At 48.8% G+C, this 20,986-nt stretch overlaps 8 protein-coding genes across 8 annotated transcripts; 5 read left to right on the top strand and 3 right to left on the bottom strand.

Moving 5' to 3' along the window:
• Positions 1-1,499: 1,499 nt before the first annotated feature.
• F5B22DRAFT_649830 (uncharacterized protein) lies at positions 1,500-3,040 on the top strand (the record flags this gene model as incomplete). The annotated part of the gene is made up of 5 exons (XM_047979226.1): positions 1,500-1,883; positions 1,994-2,516; positions 2,598-2,680; positions 2,754-2,844; positions 2,907-3,040. 5 exons carry the CDS (start codon positions 1,500-1,502, stop codon positions 3,038-3,040), a joined length of 1,215 nt encoding a protein of 404 aa, XP_047827502.1.
• F5B22DRAFT_620187 (cytochrome P450) lies at positions 2,906-4,260 on the bottom strand. Its single transcript, XM_047975824.1, has 3 exons — positions 4,009-4,260; positions 3,925-3,947; positions 2,906-3,871 (listed from the first exon to the last, which is right to left on the bottom strand). Exons 1-3 carry the CDS (start codon positions 4,151-4,153, stop codon positions 3,260-3,262), a joined length of 780 nt encoding a protein of 259 aa, XP_047827501.1. The 5' UTR covers positions 4,154-4,260; the 3' UTR covers positions 2,906-3,259.
• Positions 4,086-5,707, bottom strand: F5B22DRAFT_390892 (uncharacterized protein). Its single transcript, XM_047971391.1, has 2 exons — positions 5,274-5,707; positions 4,086-5,066 (listed from the first exon to the last, which is right to left on the bottom strand). Exon 2 carries the CDS (start codon positions 5,030-5,032, stop codon positions 4,262-4,264), a length of 771 nt encoding a protein of 256 aa, XP_047827500.1. The 5' UTR covers positions 5,033-5,066; positions 5,274-5,707; the 3' UTR covers positions 4,086-4,261.
• A 102-nt stretch (positions 5,708-5,809) lies between these two features.
• Positions 5,810-7,530, top strand: F5B22DRAFT_620142 (uncharacterized protein). Its single transcript, XM_047975823.1, has 3 exons — positions 5,810-6,205; positions 6,270-7,080; positions 7,139-7,530. The coding sequence occupies exons 1-3, from the start codon at positions 6,108-6,110 to the stop codon at positions 7,493-7,495; spliced, it is 1,266 nt and encodes a 421-aa protein (XP_047827499.1). The 5' UTR covers positions 5,810-6,107; the 3' UTR covers positions 7,496-7,530.
• F5B22DRAFT_620134 (uncharacterized protein) lies at positions 7,253-8,333 on the top strand (the record flags this gene model as incomplete). Its single annotated transcript, XM_047975822.1, has 2 exons — positions 7,253-7,740; positions 7,821-8,333. Coding segments are annotated over exons 1-2 (283 nt in total), but the record flags the coding sequence as incomplete, so codon positions are not given.
• Positions 8,334-8,965: 632 nt separating this feature from the next.
• F5B22DRAFT_659127 (flavin-binding monooxygenase-like family protein) lies at positions 8,966-11,159 on the bottom strand (the record flags this gene model as incomplete). Its single annotated transcript, XM_047980171.1, has 6 exons — positions 8,966-9,933; positions 9,993-10,213; positions 10,286-10,346; positions 10,414-10,832; positions 10,890-11,004; positions 11,098-11,159. 6 exons carry the CDS (start codon positions 11,157-11,159, stop codon positions 9,132-9,134), a joined length of 1,680 nt encoding a protein of 559 aa, XP_047827497.1. The 3' UTR covers positions 8,966-9,131.
• A 602-nt stretch (positions 11,160-11,761) lies between these two features.
• On the top strand, positions 11,762-18,896 carry F5B22DRAFT_659123 (putative polyketide synthase; the record flags this gene model as incomplete). Its single annotated transcript, XM_047980170.1, has 9 exons — positions 11,762-11,819; positions 11,870-12,465; positions 12,554-12,603; positions 12,664-12,771; positions 12,839-13,011; positions 13,077-13,186; positions 13,306-17,460; positions 17,538-17,852; positions 17,916-18,896. The coding sequence occupies 9 exons, from the start codon at positions 11,762-11,764 to the stop codon at positions 18,801-18,803; spliced, it is 6,453 nt and encodes a 2,150-aa protein (XP_047827496.1). The 3' UTR covers positions 18,804-18,896.
• A 633-nt stretch (positions 18,897-19,529) lies between these two features.
• F5B22DRAFT_659119 (putative epoxide hydrolase) lies at positions 19,530-20,782 on the top strand (the record flags this gene model as incomplete). The annotated part of the gene is made up of 4 exons (XM_047980169.1): positions 19,530-19,861; positions 19,916-20,022; positions 20,075-20,175; positions 20,231-20,782. 4 exons carry the CDS (start codon positions 19,530-19,532, stop codon positions 20,759-20,761), a joined length of 1,071 nt encoding a protein of 356 aa, XP_047827495.1. The 3' UTR covers positions 20,762-20,782.
• Positions 20,783-20,986: the final 204 nt, after the last annotated feature.

Here is a 20,986-nt window from a genome sequence, read left to right as displayed (position 1 = left end):
TTACCATCACGCCCGTACAGAGAGGGAGCTTTGGTAGCTACATATACTGAGCCTTGGGGTTTTTGTTGACCCACGACCATTGGCTCGTCAACGTGGACGTCACCTCTCGGCCCTGTTGTCGATTATCCTGTTACTGGTCGGCTTCTTCGTTCGGGTTTCACGGAACTAGCTGAGTACGTGCCGGTTTACAGATAAACCAACTCCAGCAGCGGTGCCGTGATGACGGAGCTTGGCGCGCATATTGAGATCATATTGGAACCACATAGCTGGGTAACTCCGTCCCTACTAGCCCTACTAGCCCGAGGGTAGCTAAGCCTTTCCCAGTAATTTTCAGTGGCAGTTTGCTCGGCAGGTAATGGATTATTCCTTGATCAGTCTCGGTCTAGATAGCTGCTCGCGGCGCAGCCGCGGCGGCACAGCAGTCGGCACCCCACTGATATACTTATGCAGCCTTCCAAGTTTGATCCAAGTGCCGAGTAGGTAGGGATTCGGAACTGTGCTTCGTAGGTAAGCTTGCAGGTATTGGATGTTCCAACTGTAACCTTCGTAAAGCAGAAGATCCGGTCCACGAAATAGGTAGAGCAGAGTAGAGGAATCCCCCACCGTACCTGCCACTTCACTCCACTCACTACCTAGGTAGGTAGGTACCTGGGTAGTGATTACTCAATACCTACAAGGGCCCAACGGGTCAAACTTCTTCCTCTTCCAATCAACCAATTCTCTCTCTCTACTACCTCTCCCTACCACCTCCACAGGCCATTGTCCATGTCTTTATTCTACCTGAAGTAGATGGTAGTTGACCGACCTTACTGACATTGATCAGAAAAAAGACAATTAATCTAATATAATCGCCTCTAATCTCCTCTAATCTCATCTAATCGCCCCAATTCGAATGCATCATATTATCTTTTGGAAGAAGATGGATTGCAGTGGTGGATGTGTGACTTGGCATTTGCTGTTATCCATGATGCTATTGTTGGTCCACCTGCATTCGTTCATACATATACCTTGGTAGGTGCGTCTACCGGTGCGTAAACCGCCATGTCACCCTGCCTGACGCGTATTCCGTCTTCATCGCCAGACAACAGAAGATACCATATCATCAAAGCTCATGCTACGCCCTCATCAACACCAAGACTTTCAAGCCGGCAAATGGAAATCGGAAGAAACGCTCCTAAGACTATCCGTAGGCGGCGGGGCAGCTCTAGGAGCAAGACAGGTACGCGCACGGCGGGTGTGCTATCATATTCTCTACCCCAGGTCACAGGCTAACAAAGGACGGACATGTAGGATGGTGAGCAAGATATTTCGTGCAATAGATGGCGACTCATATCAAGAGCAGTTCGACTTGCAAGGCAAGACACACTCGGTGCGATGGGCAAACCCCCACATGTAGCAATTGCGAGAGGCTTTCCCTACAATGCCGACCATCCGAGCTGATTATTCACTCTACCTGGAGCAGCGCCATCCCGGCCGCATCTGCAGCCCATGAAACCAGTATGTCTGCCGGGCGAACTATCGTATCTAGCCCAGGCACGAAACAAGAAAGGCCCATTCAACTTTCCTCTAGAGGATTGGACTTGCTGACGTCGTTCGGCGGCGATCCCCCTTCCGCGGAACCCCGCTTGTCTACATCACCCGTCACGTCTGTTTCCGTTGGTTTGGGGAACGAGACGGCTTATCTGCTACATACCTTTTGTAGTGGCTTGGCTACGTGGATGGACCTCTTTGACTTCAACCTTTCGTATCAGCGGGATGTATGCCGGCGGGCCCTCCAATCACGCCTCGTGCTACACTGCATTTGTGCTTTCGTAGCTAAGCATCTTTCTCTGCTTCCCGATGGGGCAATGTGGCAGCCCATTGCCTCTTGTTATTATGGCGAGGTTTGTAGTAGCTTTTTCTTCTCCCAACCTCCAGCCCTAAAGTTGTGTAGTAGGCATTTTAGCACAACGGGCTTGTTGCTGACTAGAGAGATCATTTGGATGGGGCCTAGGCACTTCAGCGACTCATCACTGCCCTAAATCTTCCAGGGCCAGAAAATGGCAGCGATGAACTTGTTGCATCGATACTGCTCGGGAGTTACGAGGTATTATCCGCATCGCGAGAACCACACTATTCGCATTATCAAGGATCACTTGATTTGATCCGGAGTCGGAATATCAATGCTGCAACCACTGGTCTAGACAGAGCGAACTTTTTCATATATGTGCGCCACGACATCTCTATAGCTTTAGCCAGAAGACAACCTCTCCAGCTGGATCCAGCCGCCTGGGCCATGCCACCGCTACCATCGGCGAGCGTGAGCGAAGGTGAGATGGGAAATCATCTTTTGTGGATCACTGGTAGGACGATCAATCTCATCTACGGCAATGATGCGACATGCTCCCTTCGACAGTCACTGATCGACATGGTCGATGAATGGTACAGCAGAGCGACTGAGACGCTTCGAGGATTCCCGTATGGGGATGAGGATGAGGATGGGTTACGGAAACTCTTTTTCGCCATTCCCGCGGCCGGTAAGCTCTTCTACCCCTGCGAACTCTTTCCTTGACTCGTAAGACATGTTTGATGGTTAGCTATACTAAATCACCATCTAGCAGCAGCCATAACGTGGTATCATTTGACTCGGATCCTGTTACTAGCAGAGCCAGAATTGCTTCATGCGGATTTAGATCAAAATGTATAATCCTTTATCTGTCTTTCATCCTCATGTCCAGCAAAGAGTTGTGATGCTTTGCTGACAACGACCACAGGTCCAGCATCATGTTAAATCCATATTGGCCATTGCAGCCTCGAAAATACCAGCAGGCGTTCTTAGCTTTGTGATCCTACCTGTATACTTTGGTATAGCCCGGAATCTCTTGGAATGCGTCAATACCTATGCGCTGCTAACGTTGTCTCAGCAGGCAAGCACGCTGTCAACATTTCAAAAAAGCTAAGAGCCTACATAATGCTTAAGGATATCCAGAGTCAAATAGGACAAAGTACTCAAGAACAGAGACAATCAATGAGCCAATTATTGAGCGTGAAGCTTGAATAAGCATTATCCTGAGTTCAATATTATGGGCGAAAGTAAATAAGTAGAGAGGTACAATACACCCAGTACAATTCTTTTCCTCTTCCATCTACGAAAGCATGCTCTACCATGGCGTATCAATAATCATGCTAACCATAGTCTCCTGATAGATACCGCCTTTAGCAAAATCTGTACACCGAAAAGTCAACTATCGGGTAACTCCTGTACTGCTAAAGGACAATTTCACAGCATTTTTACTGGGGCTCTTGGGAAGGATGCTGCATCCCGACGCCAAACCTTGAGAGGCAGCCTTAGTGGCCAAAGGTTAAACCACTCCTCGAATTCCATGTCCCATTTCGGCTGCTTCAAGGCGAAGTCGTAATGATAGACGATGGTAGCTATACACATTGCTTGCATTAGGATGGATAGGTTACGGCCAATGCAACCGCGTGTGCCCGCGCTGAAGGGGATGAAAATGGATCGCATATCACGCAAGCTGTCCGAACCCCTTGCCAGCCACCGTGAAGGGTTGAACGTTGTTGGGTCTGGGAAAACGCATGGATCACGGTGCGCTGTATATGCCGCGATTGATACATTTGTATCTGGTGGTATCACCTCGCCGTCAATGATTATGCTAGCGTCAGGTGGTGTGCGCCGAATCAACTCGGTTGCGACAGGCGGGGCTAAACGCATAGCTTCATCAATACAAGCGCGCAGATACGGGAGATTTTTAACCTTGGACCACGGCGCGACTTCCACGTCAGGTGATAACACACTGTCAAGTTCCGCCCGCAACTGCGAGAATGTGTGCGGATAGCGCACAAGGTAATACAGCGTCATGGAGATCGATACAGCCTGAGTGTGGATGTCAATAGGAGGGTACGAAGAGCGTTGACTTCGAGACTTACTGGCCCATCTGTCCCAGCTCCCACTTGATAAATTAACAGAGAATTAATAGACCGGTCTCTAGTTTCTGGGGTATAAATACTCACCAGCTTGTTCCACTTCAGCAATGCGGTCAGCTGTCGTTATTGCAGCCTCGTTCCCTTTCCAATCCTCTAGCATTGGCTGAAACAGGTCGTTAAGCTCCTCGCCCTTGGCGTGACGCTGGATACGCTCTTTCGTAAGCGCTTCCATTGCATCATGGAATTTTCCCCCACTCTGCCAGTTGTCTGCATACGTTCTTGAAACCCAACCAGTCAAGCGTTGCCAAAGAGGGAATCTCTTTACGTCCCCTGCTCCAGGTTAGCGAACACCATCTTTGGCCATGCAGGGAACCAAGAACCGTATTAACATACAGATGACCGCTGCTGCAGCTCGCTGTGACGCATGCACATTGTGGATGGACCGTACTGCCTGATCTTTTCCGTCTGCATCCTTGAAATAGATATAGTCGGTTCCACTACGGAGAAACAACACGTCCTTGCTGAGCATGACCTTGATGACACTCTCGACCGAGAAGAGAAAGATCCAATGAACGGCGTCAAATAGGTCCTGACCTCGCGGGCCGGTACATCGTATATCTATTTGGGCCATGAGAGCCGTGATCGAGTCGGCAACCTTGGGCTCCCAGACGTCGGCGTGCTTTGGCGCGTAAGCTGAAGCCACCATGCGGCGCCGTGCCGAGTGGAAAGCCTTGTCACTGATATTGTTGAGATTGGCGCCTGTTTGGGAGAGGAGATCGTAAGTGGCAGCCTTGCGGCATCTCGAGGTATACCCATAGATATCCTTGACAGCTTGCGAACGACCAAACGCCAGCCAGTTCGGCGCGATACGCAGCACTGGATTTGTTTTGAGTGCCTCGTGTAGGCGCTTGCTATGGATGTCCTTTTGCGTACGGCTACATTCCCATCCATAGGCGAGGGGCGTCAGCCCTGAAGCCCAATTTTGGGTAGGATACTTTCGAAACCCTTTGTCATCCCGTAGATACACGACGAAGAGCCGGAGGAGCATAATTGCCGGAGATAAGAACAGAAAGGCGGTAAAGAGGATTACCGTGTCTTTCAGGGTCGACATCGTGGCAGGCACTAGGTAGTGTTTGAAATCTTGACTATTTAGGAAATGTGTAGCAGAGAACAGGTTAGTTGGTGTCTTGAAGCTAGTTAACTAGATCGTGAACGAGAATATGGTTGTTATTGCACTTTCTTGAAGTAGACTTAAATATTCATTGTTGAGAAACCATTTTTATTTATACAGCCCGACTCAATGCGTCAGACAGAGTTTCCAGGCTTATCTAACTGTGTCTATAATTACATACCTAGAACAATTGACTCCCCAACCTCGTTAGCGAAGCGGTGGACCTGATGTGGTCCTTTCCATATGGTAGTTTGCCTTTTGCGAACGTGCCGTGGGCTGACTTGCGGCGATCTTGAAATATGAGCCTTCAGCAGAGGCCGTTTGTGGTTGGCAGTATACGTAGGTTGTGAATTGGTGTGGCGGAGTGCAATGCCAGCAGTCGTCGAAGCGTAGGGCTCTCCCAGACTTGGATATTTTAGGAAATTTTCACGACACACGTGAGTATTACACGCTTCCATATTCTCTCCAAGAGCGGCAATTCTTACGATGATAGAAAGCCTGCAATTCAGGGCTTTCGTGAGCTGGCCACAGCCGGGCCGGATGAGAAAGGAAGGAAGATTTGTTATATGTAGGTAGACAGCCAGCGGTACCAACAGATCAAACATGTGGTAGATACGGTACCGAAGTAAGCTCACCGAAGGTACCGTATTTTACGCGCGTGTCGATAGCGACACACCGATGTGATTGCCTCTCGAAACCTGCATCCCGGAGCGGGCCCGGCTCGGCTGCACTAGATAGGTATATAACACGAGGCGCCACAACTCTGCATCTGACGTGCAGGGTGGTTGATCTCGTTCGTCGCTGATGACGGCGCTCAATCCCAGAATGGCAATTTTGACGCGTCTATGGACTATGACGTATCACGGTCCTTCTAAATGGCTGCTGTTGCTTTCTTTCAGGTTGCAGCCGCTGGATCTACCTGTCTCCTTCTTTTGTTCCATTGCTTTTCATTCGCTTCCTCTCTTCCCCAATAATCACAGTCTCAGACCAACCAGCTTCGTCGGTCCAAAACACAATGCCACTCTACAACGTGCTCTCATCACTTCGTCGCTTCTCGAAAGCACGATATGCAACAGCTAGTATACTCTGCTCCCTTGGGGGTTTCCTTCTGGGGTAAGTGACCTGCATTTCACGCGATGCAAGTGGTCTTCGCTGATACTACGCTTCACTGCGACAGTCTGGACACCAGTATTATAGGACCCGTGACGGTCATGGACAGTTTCGTGCATCAGTTCGGCACGTTTTCAGCTGCCGTGCATGGTATCTTGGTCTCCAGCATTCTTCTCAGCGCGGCCGTCAGCTCCTTTTTCGCCGGTCGACCAGCCGACGTCTGGGGTCGTCCCTACGCCATGGCCTTCGGTGCTGCTATCTTCACCCTTGGAGCTGCACTCCAAGCTGGTGCAGTGAATCTAGCAGTTTTTGCCACTGGCCGCGTTATCGAGGGCATCGGCTACGGTCTCTACTTTGGCACTCAGACCGTCTACATCTGTGAGATCGCACCACCACGTGTCCGCGGCCCACTCACCTCAGGTCCGCAGTTCATGACATGCTTGGCACTCGTTGTTGGCTACTTTGTCAGCTTTGCCAGCATCAACATCCCCGGTTCTCTATCTTGGCGACTGCCTTTCATCATCACAGCCACCATCGGTGTGGTTTATGTCTTGATCAACCTTTACCTCTTGCCTGAGTCGCCGCGCTGGTTGCTCCTCCACGGTCGCCAGACCGAAGCCGATAGAGTCTGGGATAAGCTTGGGGTAAAAATAGATGATCGTGAAGCCGAGGGCGTCGAGTTAGACAATCGTACATCTGACGCCCCTATCGAGAACACAATCGGCGGCTCGCAAATTTTTACTGGAGTTGCACGTGACGGCGAAAAGAAACATGCAACCTTCCGCGACCTTTGGTCCCCCGACGTGCGAAAACGTACTTTTCTCTCCGTCTTCATGATGGGATTTCTGCAATTGTGTGGCATTGATGCAGTGCTTTACGTAGGTCGCTCTTATCATATGACCTGCGCATGCTTGCTTACATTCCTTGACTTATAAGTACGCCCCGTTACTCTTTCAACAAGCAGGCCTCCAGAGTCAGCAAGCCTCCTTCTTGGTATGGATATATCCCAGACTACACCCACCTATTGAGCTAATCCCACCGGTCTCGCTAGGCCTCAGGCGTCTCCGCTATAGTCATCGTTGCTTCCAGCATCCCCGCCACCCTCTTCGCGGACAGATGGGGCCGCAGAGCAAGCACCCTCTTGGGTGGAGTTGGTCTCACAACCACCATGTTCTTGATCGGTGGACTTTATGCGGGCCATGCTGTTCATCCAACGCATGGAGCCGCTCGCTGGGTTGTTATTGTCACCATCTATATCTATTGCATCGTGCAGGCAACGACGTGGGGCATTAGCATTAAAGTCTGGGCTCCTGAGATCCAACCTCACCGGTATGTGAAAATGCTCTATCCTCAGAGTCTAAGCCATTCTCTCCTATTCGCTCTATGTACTCGTCTCAAAGCTGACTCTACTTGCAGTGAGTTCTTCTCTACTCTCTACGCGTGCCATTGACGTGGGGGCCTTAGTATACGCATGATGGTCGGTGTTACTAACAGGCAGAATATAGATACCCGGGCACGGGCCACAAGTTTGGCATACGGTCCGTATCTCCCCATATCTCAATCATTATCCAGTGTTCAAATTCGAGTTGTCTCCTCGCTGACTCATGTTCTGAAACAGGAAGCAACTGGGTTTGCAACTTTTTTGTAGCCCTGATCTCTCCAATCCTTCTAGACGCGAGTTCCTCGGCTGCTTACTTTTTATTTGGGGGTAGCACTGCCTTGGCCACCGTTGTCTGTTACTATTACATGGTGGAGACTAAAGGTAAATTTTTTGATGAAATTGAGAGGGCTTTCAGGAAGCAAAAGACTACTAGCTCCAAGGCTGAACGAGTGATGTGAAGAGCTGCAAGCCGCCGGCCAGTATCTAGACTAGAACTTAAGCAGCGCGTTCACACGGCTCAGGTACAATTTGTCGAACAATAGAGGGGGTTATCAAAGCTAAGAAGCATGGATACGGATGATCTTAATGCTGTATCAGTTGCGAGAGATGGTTTATGGATAGGGCCGTTTTGTATTTAAACTAATAACAATACGGAACCGAATCTGGAAAAAGTGCTCCATTGCAATGCAGCGACGTCGTTGATAATGAAACGCAAAAGTCAACGCTAATGCCTCTTTGGCACTATTATCGCAATATTTCAGCAGTTGATGATATCTGACTAGAGATAAAACGGAGAAACGAACGCCTGTCATACGACCATGCAGAAATGATTTGTATTGGACATAGCTGGCGCTTTTTTGAATGTGTCTAGGTACGAGCCAAGAATCCCCAAGACCCCCTATTCTAGCATGCTGGGAAAAGGGGGACAAGTACAGCGGGCTCGTAGTGGAAATCTGACATACGCCGCTATATTTATAGTAGTCGGAACCACTAAGCTCACTATAACTGTAGGGCTCATCTGTTATCAATATAGAAGCTAAAGCTATTGTAAAAGCTAGGTAGGTATTATCATCTATAGCTATTGCCATCCCTACCTAGTTGTTGCGAGGGCTTTTACAAGGGTCATCCACTGCAGGTTTATAGATGTAGTAGCTGTGTTAAGAGGAGTACATGTGATCCCATTGGATTATCTAGAAGTCTAAGTTACAGTACAGTTATCTGGCTGGATGAAGGTCTTATATACAGTTCCCCAGCGTTCCAGTGTGTGGATCGCAAGTATCACCACCTTCCTTTTCTGACAAGCTGTACAAAGATTCAACAAGTACTTTAGCAACTTTACGTTTGAATGAACACTTATCTACACCATGAACTTAGCGGCTAGTATTGCTATAAAGTTAGCAGATTATGCTGAAATTCTAAATCGTCGGTGCGCAATGGCACCAGGGGCCCTTCATAGACAAAGGGCTTATCTCTACTATCTCTGATGCGGCCCGACCCTGATTTATTCCTCAATTTCCCGGCTCTCTTCATTCTATTCAAATTCCGTCGTTAATTCTTTTCCTTGCGCGTGGCTAGGTACTCGTCTAGCACATTGGCATAGTCGCTCGGCCCGTGGGGGGCCAGGAAGTTCGCCAAAAGACCGCTTTTACGCTGGGTTGTGACACCCAGATCCTTCAAGAGACGGTCAAGATATGGAATCCAGTCAAATAGTGCGTATGGGTACCTCTCGCCGACTCCCATGTATCGTTTCCGTGTCCAAGCGTTCCACTCGGCCACCTCTTTAACCATGTGATCCTCTGGTGGTAGGGCGACCTCTCCAAGTAGGTACGCCACAGCCCACAGGCACTGGATAGCCGAGATGGTTGGTGTTTGTGTTGTATGGATCTGTCCGAGAATAACAATTGAGCTGTCTTTCGCGGTGGAAATGGGGACACATCTGTTGTAAAGTCGCCAACGGCGCCTGGTAATAAGGCGATTCGGGCTGCGTATTCCCAAGTCTTTCGGTCCAGAGGCTAAAAGGGGCAGCTGCCGAGCGACCACGGAGTCGGCAGTTTCATCATGTACAAGCCAATTGTCCGTTGCAGAAGAAGCTTTCGTGGCGCTCGGGACTCCATACCGAGGAATACCCAGCTCCTCTTTCATCGCTTCCGAAAAGAAGCTGAAGTGATCACCCCAACCAGTGCAGTATATGACGCGATCTGCATCAATCCGCCTTCCAGATCGCAACAATGCCCCAGAATCATCTACGATGTCGACGTTATCACGGACAATCGTGATATCTCCTTCCTTCAGCGTGCTCCAGAAATCACCCATAGTGATCAAACCAATTGAGCTATCGCACCAGAAGCAACTGCTCGTAGTACCATATTAGTGCCATGCTCTAGGCTACCAGAGGAGAATGTTTCATACCTGGCATCTTGTACGTCGGGTCTGAGCCCTTCTACACTCCCTGCATTTCCTCCGAACCCAGCTGCCTTTTCAGCCCTACCAGTGATGAAGTTCCAGTGTGCTTTGGTAATCCAGCGTCCCAGAACTGTCCTATGAAAAAATCCGCCCAGCCATGAATATGTTGTCATGAGTGAAGGACTCAGATAGCTTGTTAAACGATTGCAGCTAAGAGTGATTGTGTTCTTGATGTAAAACAGGGTCAATCACCTACCAAGAAGGAAAGAGTTTGAAGTTTGTGGAAGAGTGTTACTCACCATCCCGAGTACTTCAGATGGCATGATTGGCATTGGTCCAGAACCATCGGGGCGGATGACCCTTCAGAAAATGCTTTAGTTCAAATGACGGTTTTGGCACACCATTCGAGAGGGACTGTCACACATACCACGTAACTTTCTTCCCCATCGTACAAAGTTGATACACAACATCATAAGCAGATTTAGCTGCGCCCACAATGAGAAAGTGTTGTGCCATATTACTCGAAAAATCTTGCGCGTTGCGAGCAATGTCAAGACTATGGATCACGGGTATGGAACCTTCCATGGTTTTGAAAGAGGGCGAGTTTTTGACTGATGTCACGCCGGTTGCGATGATCAGTTTGGTTGACTCAACGGATCGCCCGTTTACCGTTAGTTTCCAGCCTCTATCGCAACGCTCAACCTCGGAAACCCAGCTCTTAAAGTATATTCGACGTTTTAGATCATGGTCACTGGCGAAGCGATCGAGGTAGTTAAAAATCATGGTCCCCGACACAAGATTATGATCTGTTGCACCATCTTTGGGCATGGGAGTGCCGGGATAGTTCTAGTGTCATGAATTAGTGCGCGTTTGACCTATTTAGTGACTTTTATTCTAACTCACAAAGTATCCGTACTCAACCTGAGCTACTAGATTCGGATAAATTCGTTCTTTGCTCCAGGTACCGCCAACACTGTTGTCTCGCTCGAAGATTGCAACCTTGGCGTCTGGATCCAATCTTAAATAGGTTTGAGCAGCTTTAAGACCGTAGAAGCCTGTATGAACTTGAGTCAGTTATAATTCCAGTAGTCGTGCTTTCAAGTGTGAATACTGGCCTGCTCCGATGATGGCGACGTCCAAAACGGACGGGATGTCTTCCGTAGTAGAAGTCATTGTGGATAAGTTCAAAGTACTAGTAGTTGTAGCGTAAAAGAACTGAATGTTTTGAATATGCTCAAAGCTGCTTCATGAAACTAGAACTTACCTGTCTGTGCTTTTGACTCTTGCCGAACAGTCCTAAGGTAAACCTGCTTGTATGAATTTAGTGTTGCTTATTCACGAATCCACCCGCAGCTCGGGCCGACATCATGATTTCTGAAATATTCCCTCGGAAGCATGAGACCCCATGCACACCGAGCCTTGCATAGAGGGCACTTAACATAAGCAGGGGCAAGTCTTCGGAGTTCTAGAATAGGTAATTTCTAAGAGCGTAGAAGACGTCACTGGTATTCTTGAATGTGTTCCGCTTTCAGGTTTCGATGCTCTTTGAAGTAGTGGAGCACGACGATCAGGATCGAGCTCGCTGCTTGGAGAACATAGTTACACCGGCGTCGTATCTGAAGCTCGGTTCCAAGTGTAGTTTAAAAGGTAAGTTGCAATCAAAAATTCTTCTTTGCGAGGCCAGCTAATCACCAAATATTCACCGCTCACTAAAAAGACAATTTATATGGTGGCGCGAGAATCAAATTCTCATTAACGACTTCAAATCTTATAAGATGCCTTTGATCAAAGAAGACAACTCCACGCTGGAGCCAATTGCAATTGTTGGAATGGGTAAGATGATCAATAATTATTTGTCCATTGTTGTGCTAACAGTAGAGTAGCTTGTCGCCTACCGGGCGACATTGATGGCGCTTCCAAGTTCTGGGACATGCTCATAGAACAAAGATCAGTTCGCACACCACGTGTGCCCAGCAATCGATTCAATATTGATGCCCACTTTCATCCCGACCTTGCTCGCCCTGGCTCTTTCACAGCCTTAGGTGGCTATTTTCTTGACGGCAACCTTGAAGATTTCGACTGTACCTTCTTCAACATCACTCCGGTTGAGGCCCAATGGCTTGACCCACAGCAACGGAAGATGCTGGAAGTGTGCTATGAGTGTTTTGAGAACGCCGGTCTTCGGCTGGACCAGGTGGCTGGTTCTAACACGGCAGTCTATGCTGCTACATTTACTAGCGACTACCAGCAAATGTCGATCTTCGACCGTGATTTTCGACACAACTACGCAGCAACTGGTGTTGATGTTGGTATCATCAGCAACAGAATCAACAATGCATTCAACCTGAACGGACCAAGCTTCACAATTAACACTGCCTGCTCATCCTCAGTATACGCTATCCATAGCGCCTGCCATTCTCTGCGCTCGCGCGACTGCGAAGCTGCACTCGTTGGTGGTGTCAACCTGATACTTATCGTTGTAAGTTCAACTATCTTTGCTCAGGTATCGATAGGGTAGAAAGACACTTGTAAGAACTTTCTGGGATACTGATAGAAATGGCCTTTAGGATCAGCATATGAATACGGCGAAGCTAGGTGTACTTTCGCCAACATCCGAGTCCGTATTCCCACGTCCCCTTCAAATGGGATTTGACTTACACTGACGTTGTTTTCGTAGGTGTCACACATTCGACGAGTCTGCAGATGGATACGGACGTGCTGAAGGAGTGGGCGCCATCTACCTCAAGCGTCTTTCAGATGCCATTCGGGACAGAGATGTCATCCGGTAAGATCAATCCTAGCGAGCTTTAACTTGAACAAGCCTGATTGTGTATATATTCCCCATTCGCTAGCGGAGTCATAAGATCATCCGCCGTCAACACAAATGGGAAGGTCGAAGGCATGGGAATTACATTTCCCAATGTTTTGGGACAGGAACGAGTTTTGCGCCACGCCTACGAAAGAGCAAATCTTGACCCAAACAGAACAGCATATCTTGAGTGCCATGGTACAGGTACCCCATCAGGTGAGTTGTTTTCAAGCACAAGACAGCATAGACCGTTGGGGGCTCTAAACGATAATTTGTTCTAGGTGATCCTATTGAAGTCCGAGCAGTCGCCAATGGAATGAATGACAGCCGAAGCCTGGAGAAGCCACTTATACTTGGGGCAGTCAAATCGAACATCGGGCATTCTGAAGCTGTAAGTTTCTCTGAGTTGCATGACATTTCAGTTCTGATTCATGTGTCACATTTCTTATCACCTGCAACGCTGCCCAAGCACACCGTCTTTTCCACGCCACTAATGGGCTACTGAAATAGGCTTCCGGTATATTCGCTACAATGAAGGTCGCACTTTCCACAGAGAAATCAAAAATTCCAGGCGTCCATGGTTTCCGTAAATTGAATCCTAATATTAAGGATAAAGAATGGAACATCAAAATTGCCACAGAGCTTATGGAATGGCCGGAGGGATTCGATGAGCGCAGAGGTAGCGTAAGCTCTTTTGGATACGGCGGGACCAACGCGCATCTAGTCATCGAGTCAATCGAAACGCTATGCCCGTGGTACGAACATGGTCATCCAAAAGTGTCTGCTAAATACAGTTACGACCTCGGAGACCGGCCATTTTTGATCACCATGAGTGCTCACGATAGGAAGACACTGACAAACAATATCCGCAGCCATCAGCCCATTGCCGGTGAATATCACCTACCCGACCTCGCGTATACCTTAAATTGTCGGAGAAGTCGCTTTGCTGAGAGAGGTTATACCATAGCCTTCCCGGGGCGAGAGCCCGAGTCATTTGAACTTGACAGCTTCAGGTTCGGCTCGGTAGCAAGCGACCCATCCAAGGTTGGCTTCGTATTTACCGGACAAGGCGCACAATGGGCCCGTATGGGCTATGAAGCAATGCAATTCTTCCCGCAATTTGCCGAGACCATCGAGTCCCTTGACAGGGTGCTGCTCCGTGCTAGCCCAAGGCCAACCTGGAGCCTCAAAGCCTTGCTTTCTTGTCCTGAAGAATCCAGCAATGTGGGTGAGGCTGAGATCTCTCAACCTGCCTGTACGGCCATCCAAATTGCCATTGTGGATCTTTTTGCGGCTTGGGGGATTGATCCAGCTGTAACAATAGGACACAGCAGTGGCGAGATCGCTGCCGCCTATGCTGCGGGTCGAATTTCCGCACCTGAAGCAATACTCGCGGCTTACTTGAGGGGGGTCGCAGTCAAGATAGCCGCCCCAGTCGGGACAATGCTGGCTGTCGGATTGGGTGTAGATGAAGTCGAGGATTATGTTCCCGAAGAGTTTGCAGAGGGAATCACCGTGGCCTGTGAAAACTCCCCCAAAAGCGTCACTCTGAGTGGTGCATTCGGAGACATTGCTGTGATCCAGGACATCCTAGAAGAGACGAAAGTGTTCTACCGCGAGCTGAAAACTGGTAGAGCTTACCACTCCCCCCACATGAATTCCGTGGCACCTGTGTACGCCGAACTCTATGAAAAATCCCACAAGGCTCTGACCGCAGCAGACCTGGCTTGGCGGCGGCAGCCCGCGCCGATGATCTCGTCTGTAAGCGGCCAGGAACTGGATAGTGCAGATTTGGGAATCTCATACTGGTGCGACAACCTCCAAAACCGAGTTCTTTTCAACACAGCAGCCCAATTGTTGGGGCGAGATGACAACTACTCGGATGTCAGTATCATGGTAGAGATTGGGCCTCATCCTGCGCTCTCTGGTCCGCTCAAACAGGTTTATACAGAAGAAGGATTCAAGAAGAAAGATAACATTGCGACGTTTGTTCGGGGCTCCGACAGTGCTGTAGCTCTCCTTCGAACGATGGGAGAACTGTACGTTCGAGGCATCGATGTAGACTTTCAGTCGATCAATAATATCGGGGAGGCTCCAAGCTCACCACTCGACTTTGTTCACAGCAACAAAAAGTACAGTGCACCTCGCTATTTACCAGACTTACCCCCGTATCAGTGGAACTACGAGACGAAGTATTGGCACGAGCCTCGCGAAGTACAAGAGCTGAGGAAAACAAGATACCCCCGCCACGACATACTTGGCCGTAGAATCTTCGGACTATCTCCCCAGGGATCGACCTGGAAGAACGTTCTTCGACAGCGCGACCTGCCATGGCTCAAGGATCATACTCTCGGATCTGACGCTGTCTTTCCTGCTGCTGGATATGTGTGTATGGTTATGGAAGCTCTAATGCAGCAGCTAGATCTTGATCTTGAGGCTGTGGAGAGTATGGTGCTCAGGGGCGTGAGGATGAACAAAGCTTTGGTCATTCCAGATTCTGATGGTGGCGTTGAAACTCACACCCGCTTGCAACAGGCCGCCAATAATTGGTACACATTCTCAGTCGAATCGGTCAACCAAGATGGGCAATGGAATTTGCATGCTTCTGGTAAAATCCGTCAAATGAACTTTAACATTTCTGCCAAAAGTTCAGGCAACCAGTACAACTTTGCCCAATTACACCAGCAGGTACCAGGCAAGTCGTGGTATAGATCGTTTGACCGTGTAGGCTTTCATTACGGAGCCAATTTCCAAACCATGGATCAAGTTCGGTCTAATGGCAAGGATCGAGTTGCCGCCGCCAGTATTCGTGTCCAGACTGAATGCGGCTCGATGAAAGAGGAGTCACGATATGCAATCCATCCATCGACTATCGACGGCTGCCTTCATACAGTTATCGCCGCAGTCCACCGTGGATTGCACAAAGAAATGCCTTGGGGTGTTGTCCCCTTGGAGATTGAACAGATAACCGTCAATATTCCAAAGGCCAGCGATGTCAACACATACGGAGACTGCAAGACCTGGGTTGTGAAGACCTGGGATAGGTACTTCGAAACGAACGCTGAGCTTTTTGGCAGCAGTAGCAATCATATACTTGAGATTAAGAATCTCAAGCTCGTTATATATGACGCAGCGGTTCCGAAAACATTGGAAACGCGAGCCAAGCAGCCCTATCGAAGAATAGTGTGGAAGCCTGCCCCAAGTGAGGCTAGTTCCTTACATACCAATGGAGATATCGAAAATAGCTCAGTTGAGCTTATTAGTGCATCTGGGAAGTCTAAGCTCGCCGATTACCTCGGTTCCGAGTGCATCAGTATCTCAGAATACGTACTGAAGCCATCTCATCAGGGCCCCATTATAGTTGATGATACAGACGGCGCTATTTTGAGTAGCCCGACCACAAAAACGTTTGGGATTTTGAAATCTCTGCTAGGATCAGCGCGTCCTATCGTCTGGCTTACAAGGGGGGTCAACGAAGGAGACTGTGTTGAGGGGGGAATCGCACAGGCGTTTCTTCGTGTTGCCCGCTCCGAAGCAGCAGCGGCACGTATTATTCTTTTGGATGCCGATGGAAAAGTCAGCACACATATCGTTGCCAGCAGGCTTCAGCACTACTGCAGGGTTGCGGTACTGCTCGAACCAGATCAAGACAACGAATTTTGGCTCACCGAGAATGGAGATGTACTCGTCGCCCGCATTGAAGTGAACAACACCCTCAATAATCTTCTCAATGGTGGCGAGTCATACAAAACCTTGCCAATAAGTGCCAAACACCACGAAGCACTCATTCTTGGCAACGAGGTAATTTTTGAAGAAACGAAAAGCCCAGAGCAGGCTCTGGATTCACTACAGGTGGAGATACAAATATTATCTACTGAGATCAACAAGAGTGATTTAATCACTCATGCGGGGGACTATGGGCGCGTAAGACTTGTGACTGGCACAGTATTACGTGTGGGTAAAGACGTCGACGAGAAACTTCAAGGCCAGATGGTTCTAGCATGCGCCAAGACCGCATATGCACTTCAAACCAGGGTGGTTAGCGAGACATTCGTTTCAATCGACTCGTCTTTTCTGCAACCAAAAATTATGGCAAGCCTTGCGACTTTTTACAAGGCAGTGGATGCTCTGCGAGTGGCCGGGATTGAAGCCGGTGACAGTGTGCTTCTGCTCCCTGGCCCGCCAGATTTCCTCGACGCTATCTTGGCTCTCGGATCACATATTGGATTTCAAGTGACTCGAGTGGGCGATGATGAAACCTGTGTTGAGCGTTTTGTCGAATCTCAGAAATGCCCCAAGTTCGTCATCGCTGGTGGGCTATCACCTCTTATTCAAGAAATCTGGTCTCGCCTGCCTCAAGGCTGCAACTTGGTTCTAAGTGATGTTAATCTCAGCGAACCTTTAGACCCTCGGCCCTTCGCCCGAGGAGTTACTCTTAACATCTGTGGCATGGTCAATTTCTACGAAAACAGCTGCACTCAGGGCATTGTTGAGTCTTTGATCGAGACCAGAGATATCCTGCTCAGTCCCACCAAAGCCATTGCGATGCCGTCACAATTGCCTTTGGACATTGAGGATCTATCAAATCTCGAGGAGGCCCGGGGCAAGCTGCCTAACGTAGGATCCAACGCCGTTCAGATCCGTTACAATCAAAGCAGAATCAAGGTAGGTTGCAAATCCAATTTTCTTGTATGCCAACAGAATACTTGAAGGTGAATGGTGTTATTAACGATCTTCCATAGTCTCGCAAACGAAGACCCCAGGTGCAGTTTGACTCAGATGCAGCTTACATCCTGGTTGGATGTCTCGGTGGCCTTGGGCGAAGCTTGACAACGTGGATGTTAGAGAATGGCTGTAGAAATTTTGTTTTCCTCTCCCGATCCGGAGCCGACAAACCTGAAGCTAAGGCAGTAGTCAAACGCCTACAACAAGCAGGTGCTGAAGTTCATATCTTCTGCGTGGACGCCAGCCATGAAAACGATGTTGCCCGGGTCATTGCCGAGGTTTCGTCCACAACACTGATCAAAGGTGTCATCCACGCTGCCATGGTGCTCTGTGTATGAACCCCACCCTCCTGGTACCAACCATATAATTAAAATATTCACTAACACACAAGATAGGACAACTTACTTCACAGCATGACATTGGAACAATACAGTCAAGCTCTAAAGCCAAAAATGCAGGCCGCCGTAGCCCTTCACAACGCTCTTGGTATGAGGGACTTAGACTTTTTCATTATGACGAGCAGTCTATCGGCCGTACTTGGAAACCCAGGGCAGGCCAATTACTGCGCTGGGAACGGCTTCTTGGATTTCTTGGCTCTATACCGACTCAAACGTGGTCTAGCAGCTTGTTCCATTGCCCTCCCCATGGTCGAGAACGTTGGGGTTGTGGCTGAGAATGCGTCGATTGCAGGAGCACTGACGCGCCAGAATCCATTTAGTATTGACGAGCGAGAGATGATTTTGGCATTTGAGGCCGCAATCCTACAAGGACAGGATCAGACTCGTGATAAAAATACAATTGGGGACGCGCAACTGATTCTCGGCCTGGAACCCGAGGCAGTCATGGCGGCCATGCAGGCGTCAGAGTCTGACATGTCGAATGCATATTGGGTTACCGACGCGCGTTTGACGCCTTTCCGCTCCGATCTTCAGCAGCTTCTAGAGGCGAGCCATACGTCCCCTGGAGGTGGTAGCACTTCCCATCGTGGTACTATGACGTCTGCCTCTTTAGTGGGCAAGTCACGGACCGAGGTACTAAACCTCGTCGGATCACATATCGCTAATCGCACGGCGCGAATCCTAGGCATGGATTCAGAAAAGTTTCAGCTGGACGGTATATCCGTGGCCCGTCAAGGGGTGGATTCAATGATCGGGGTTGAACTCCAGACATGGCTGTTTAAGGAGTTCGATGTCCAAGTGAGCGTGCAGGTTCTCTCTAACCCAAGTACCACATTCAGATCTCTTGCGAGCACGGTAGCCGAACACCTGTATGTTGCAGCTTGATCATGGTAGATGTCTCAGCCCACGGTCGCATATCAACTCAATATTATTTATTTTCATGTCAATGAATCGTAGGGGAGGATGGGAAATATAGTCATTATTGTATATTTTTCTTCAATAGTTATACATGCCTTATACGCAGTATCACGCCACAATCAATGAAACATCATAATTCATCGCGACACCATCAATGACACCAGACTCAAGGACAGGTGACTTGCCGACTCATGTCCTAGCTTGACAGAGACTGTTAAATAAATCGTATAGCCCATCTTTCAAGGTCTAGGTTCAAGTACCCGAAAAGAACGTGTGCAATTAGTAGGTATTACATGGGACTATGATGAAGATAAATCTTGCATCCGGCAATCATGCCTTCTGGTTTGTTGTTTGATACCGCTTTGACTTCCGAGCCCAGCGTGTTTTGTTGCATATAATACACGTAACTGCGTCGCACTAAAGTTAACATACTTATTAACGACATTTTGCACTCGTCCTCATTGAAAATTCTCTACTCAAAATACTGCCAACGCGTAGGGACTAATGACCCTCAAAGATGATCCCGAAACATTGCTGATTTTTGAGTACTTACTCGGTCCGAGCCTTGCATACACTCGGAGCGCGATCTTTTAAGGGGATCGCCTCCTCTCCAAAGCCTGTATCAAGACCTCTGATACTTATTGAATGATTTTTCTCATCTCATGATGCAGAGAATGTCTACTATCATTGATTATGGCGGCTCTCGCATTTCCCTCGCTTGCCAAAAAGGTAACTCTTTCGGATGGCACGACTTATAGCTACATTTCTGTGGCACCGTCGAGTCATTCATCCGCAACCTTTCTGCTTCTTCACGGCTACCCTAGCTCTTGCTATGACTGGCGTCATCAAATCCACTCATTGAGTAGTTTAGGATATGGCGTGCTCGCTCCGGACTTACTCGGTTATGGCGAATCCAGCAAGCCGGCCGACCCCGCCTCTTACCGCTTGAAGCGTATGGCGCTTCATATGGCTGAGCTTCTTGATACTGAAAATGTCTTCCGCTGTGTTGCAGTAGGGCACGACTGGTGAGTCCGCTATATTATACGCATGATAAATGGTCCACTTACGTGAAATGACAGGGGTTGCGGTCTTTTATCTCGTTTGATAACCTGGATTCCGGATCGCCTCCTAGGCGCTGTCTTTGTGTCAGTTGGGTATATTGAGCCCGCAATGAAATGGGATATCAGTAAGGAGACCCCTTTTCACACCTCCTCGTCTAGGTTTAACATTGATTTCAGAAGCCATTAACGAACAAACTGAAAGTATGTTCGGCTATTCTACAAATGGCTATTGGCCATGGCACAATACTGAAGAAGCTATAAAGGACTGTAATGAAAATGTAAGTCGACTACGCCTGTCTCACGCACGCGACACAGCTAGTGACCTTATCCAAGCCGGCATCAGTGTTCACGCTCATATACGCCGCAGAAGCTGCACTATGGAGGAAATCCTTAGGCCCCGTTGGAGCAGCAGCGAATTTTGTTAAGAGTGGCACGATTGAGAAGTTGCCTTCCTGGTATGGACTTGATGAATATACGCTGAGAGATCGGATCCTATCTATTGGCGGATACCAAGGGCCACTGAACTGGTACAAGGCCGCCATGCGAGGAGTCAATGACGAAGACGAGGCTGGTCTGACAGACTCAGACAAGAAGTGCGGACTGCCCGTGCTGCTCGCAGTCAGTGACGAGGACTACGTGACCAGGGCCGACCTCCAGATTCCCGCGACCCAGAAATGGGTCTCTGACCTTACCATTAAGAACTTCTCGAGATGCGGTCATTGGATTCAGTTGGAGCGGCCTGAAGAGCTGAACGGCATGTTAGTCGACTTTGTCGAGTTGGTCACTGGCCAAGACTCCTCTCTCGTAGGTAGCGGAATAACTCAAGGGCTAGAGGCTTATACTCTTGAAGAGGCAGGCATGTAGAATTTAATCCAAGTCGAACGAATGAATGAATCTAGCTGACGCGTGATGGCTAGAAATTATCAATTCTACCAACCCGACTGCTATGGCCATGCCGATATCGTTCAATTGGGATAAGTGGTAATTAGTTGGGTTGATTTTTACTCTAATCAATGCATGGAGCATGGACAATTGTTCTTTGTAAAAGTAGCTTCAAATGAGGTGCTCACGAAGCCTACATTGCCACAG

Source organism: Xylaria bambusicola, assembly GCF_022495145.1.
Source record: "Xylaria bambusicola strain CBS 139988 unplaced genomic scaffold F5B22scaffold_47, whole genome shotgun sequence".
Lineage (NCBI taxonomy): Eukaryota > Fungi > Ascomycota > Sordariomycetes > Xylariales > Xylariaceae > Xylaria > Xylaria bambusicola.
Note: the sequence above shows the minus strand (reverse complement) of the source record. Positions and strands in the feature narration are given on the sequence as shown.

Excerpts from the sequence above, each read along its gene's own strand:
- F5B22DRAFT_620142 (XM_047975823.1), top strand. The coding sequence starts at position 6,108 with ATGCCACTCTACAACGTGCTCTCATCACTTCGTCGCTTCTCGAAAGCA. Across the intron at positions 6,206-6,269 it reads CTTGGGGGTTTCCTTCTGGG|TCTGGACACCAGTATTATAG; the intron begins GTAAGTGACCTG and ends TCACTGCGACAG. Across the intron at positions 7,081-7,138 it reads GCATTGATGCAGTGCTTTAC|TACGCCCCGTTACTCTTTCA; the intron begins GTAGGTCGCTCT and ends TTGACTTATAAG.
- F5B22DRAFT_390892 (XM_047971391.1), bottom strand. The coding sequence starts at position 5,032 with ATGTCGACCCTGAAAGACACGGTAATCCTCTTTACCGCCTTTCTGTTC.
- F5B22DRAFT_620187 (XM_047975824.1), bottom strand. The coding sequence starts at position 4,153 with ATGGAAGCGCTTACGAAAGAGCGTATCCAGCGTCACGCCAAGGGCGAG. Across the intron at positions 3,948-4,008 it reads TGCTGAAGTGGAACAAGCTG|TGGGAGCTGGGACAGATGGG; the intron begins GTGAGTATTTAT and ends TAATTTATCAAG. Across the intron at positions 3,872-3,924 it reads GAGCTGGGACAGATGGGCCA|GCTGTATCGATCTCCATGAC; the intron begins GTAAGTCTCGAA and ends ATCCACACTCAG.